Here is a 3,199-nt window from a genome sequence, read left to right as displayed (position 1 = left end):
TCCAATTCTGTCTCTTCTACTTCCTAGCTAAGTTCTTCTGGAAAAATTATTTAATAGCTTGAATCCTCAGTTTCTTCATTTGTAAAATTAGGATGTAACATGTATCTCATTGGGGTTGTAGTGAGAATTAAATGAGATATAATTTTTGTATTGTCTAGCACAGTCTCTGAAATATTGTAAGTATTCAAGAAATGGTGGTTGCCACCCATCTTATTTTCCTTACCACACTGTACACTGTAATGGCCGCTGGTACATTGTCATATAAACTGCATTACTAACCTCAGGGCCCTGCATGCATTAGGTACTCAATTACCAAACAGAGATGTAGCCTCTCAATATTCTATTTACATAACATCAACAGCGATTTTTACTTACTTCCCAACTATGAGATGATGTTATAGTTTATACAATTCAGTGACTAAATTAGATTCTCTCTCATATCCTTATGGGTCTTAAGCAGTTTCACCTATTTTTGGTCAAAGCTTGTTAGAAACGCAGTCATTTTTAAAAATCTTGAATACCCCCCATGAAACCACTACTAGCACCTTTTGATCCAGTGAAGAGGAGGTCATCAGTGGAATCCACACAGAGCACGGCTTTCGTGTGCCCTTCAGCTATGTGAATGCACTGAAGGGCAGAAGCTCTGATTCCTTTTGCAGCAGGAAATGGGTTGATTATGCCCCTGAGTTGGGGGGGAGGGGAGGACAAAAACAAAGAAATAAGACTGACTTCAGTAGCTATACCATCAGATTAATTTTAATTGTTCCCTGACTTTAAGAAGTCTTTCTAACTCATTAGGAATAAAATTCAGGCTGCTCCCTCATCTCTTTTTTTAAGCCAAAGGACAGAGACACCGTGTGAAGTAGCAATAGTAGCGATGGAATACATCAACTCATTAGGCATCAGCTAACAGCTGCATTCTATAAAGAGCAAAGCCTATGATACATTTGGATTTTCTTATTAACAATTTCATCTCTTCAGAGTTTAATGAAGCAATATTGGGAGCTGTTTGAGTGTCGTGAATTCTGACAAATAAGAAAGTATATAGGATAGCACTTGGAAGATGTGACTCTGTGTCAAAAAGGACATTCTTGAGAAAGCATAACACATACCACCTAAAATACTGAGGCAGCAAATTTCAAACAAATTTGAAAAAAAGACAAGATTGCATGGACAGAAATTCTAAAGTGTGAATGGTTTGAAAACACCAAAAACTTAAAACATTAACAATACAAACAAGATAAAAAGACTGAGAATTTAAAAGAACAGTAAGATTCTTTAGGGATCTATCCCATGAGTTTTAATGTTTCTGGAGTTTCTGCTTTATGCGACTGGTCTATGCGCTACGGAAATGCACAGATTATCAAAATTTCATTCCTATCCTAAAGGAGTTTAATGCAGGATCTGAATTGAAATAATTGTGTCAGGAAGACTAAAGATGAGAATGAATTAAGACATGATAAATATATCAGTCAGAAGTTTCTTTGTTTAGAGCAGGAAGAAAAATTATATTGAAGTATGTCCATTGTATAAGACAGATGGCATATTATTAGAACAAGTACAGCGATAAAACGATACTGTTTGTTTCTACTTCTTGATGAAAGAAAACAATCTTCAAGAGATACAAGTGGCAGAAATGACCAAGAAGAAATACAAGCCCAGATTAAGAACTAACAAATGGAGACATCTGATGAATTCGTTTTTTAAATCACTATATCATAGGTTTTTCAATGTATACGCCTGTGGGAACAAAAAATCAATAGAGTAACTCCATTGGTACTCTAAGAAAATCAATAAAGGGGATAAGTCATGCAGACCCAATTCCAGAAGGGAGAGGAAAAGTAGATTTCAGAAATTAGAGATGAATAAAATTATTATAAACACTTAAAAATAAAGGCTCATCAATAATAGACAAACAAGCTCATTGATCTCATGAAGGAAGTTATTTATAGGGTTACTAGGCAGCAACATAGGGGGAAGTCATATTCACAAGATATGTTGACTCTAATAAGCCTTTCAAAAGAAATCCTTGTGGACATGGGTTAGCACAAAACTGTTGTAGTAGGTAGTTTCAGTGGTACTTGGAGTCACACCTAATGAGTCAATGATCCTGTCAGTCTAAAAGAAGGTCTTCAAAATCTAGTCATGTTTTTTTCTAGCCCTAAAGACAGAAATGGTATGTTTATTAAAATGAAATATTAATAAGTTGGCTACTGTGTTGTATTGTCTAGGGAAAAAAATGACTGAAACAAAATTCATTTATTATTAAGTATGTATTTAGCATGAAAATAATCACTGAATGAAATCCTATATAATAAAAGGCTAATATGCAAATCGACCAAACTGCGAAATGACCGGCCGCTATGACATACACTGACCACAAGGAGGCAGACACTCAATGCAGGAGCTGTATTCTAGTGGTCAGTGCCCTCCCACAGGGAGAGTGCCGCTCAGCCAGAAGCCAGGCTCACGGCTGGGGAGCGCAGTGGTGGTGACGGGAGTCTCTCCCGCCTCAGTGGCAGCACTAAGGACGTCTAACTGCAGGCTTAGGCCCGCTCCACACAGGGATCGGGCCTAAGTCATCAGTCGAACATTCCCCGAGGGCTCCCGAACTGCAAGAGGGCACAGGCCAGGCTGAGGGACCCCCCTGAGTTCATGAATTTTGTGCATCAGGCCTCTAAGTCAAAGATATAATAGAATGTTCAAAGTAGGAAAGTGGTGTAAGTGATTTAGTTATTGAATAGATGATTAATGGGTTGACAATTAATGGTTCCTCTCCCAACATTTTCAGGAGAAAGTAATAGAGCTGCTATATTCTACCAAGGCCATGTCTAGAATGGAGTTGAGTTCTAGATGCCACATTTTTAGCACATTGAAAAGCTGGACACTTTTCAAAACAGTGGAAGCAGAATGAAGGGTCTGTAGATTATCACTAAGGAACAGATGATGAAACTATGCCTATTCAGATGATAAAAGAACATTCACTGGAGAGGACACAATAGCACAGAGAAGGGCTGAATATTTAAAGACCTGTCACACACACAGAAGAAGTGCTATTAGGCTAATTCTGGTATAGCTCAGGCGGACTGGTGAAAAACCAATGAATAGAAATTTAAAGGAGGTAAATTTAGGCTCAGAATTTATTTAATACTTTATTTTTAGGGTCTAGTTAAAATGATTTCAAAAAAATTAAAGAAGC

The 3,199-nt window shown here is 37.4% G+C and overlaps 1 protein-coding gene across 1 annotated transcript in view; it reads right to left on the bottom strand.

The window, feature by feature from the left end:
- The window catches only part of KIF21A (kinesin family member 21A), a 77,942-nt gene that overhangs the window by 10,975 nt on the left and 63,768 nt on the right, over positions 1 to 3,199 (bottom strand). The window contains 1 exon segment of the mRNA XM_015566625.1: positions 546 to 682. Coding sequence (XP_015422111.1) covers positions 546 to 682 — 137 coding nt within the window.

Source organism: Myotis davidii, unplaced genomic scaffold (assembly GCF_000327345.1).
Source record: "Myotis davidii unplaced genomic scaffold, ASM32734v1 scaffold902, whole genome shotgun sequence".
NCBI lineage: Eukaryota > Metazoa > Chordata > Mammalia > Chiroptera > Vespertilionidae > Myotis > Myotis davidii.
The sequence above is the reverse complement of the archived record's forward strand: the minus strand, read 5'-3'. Positions and strand labels throughout refer to the sequence as shown.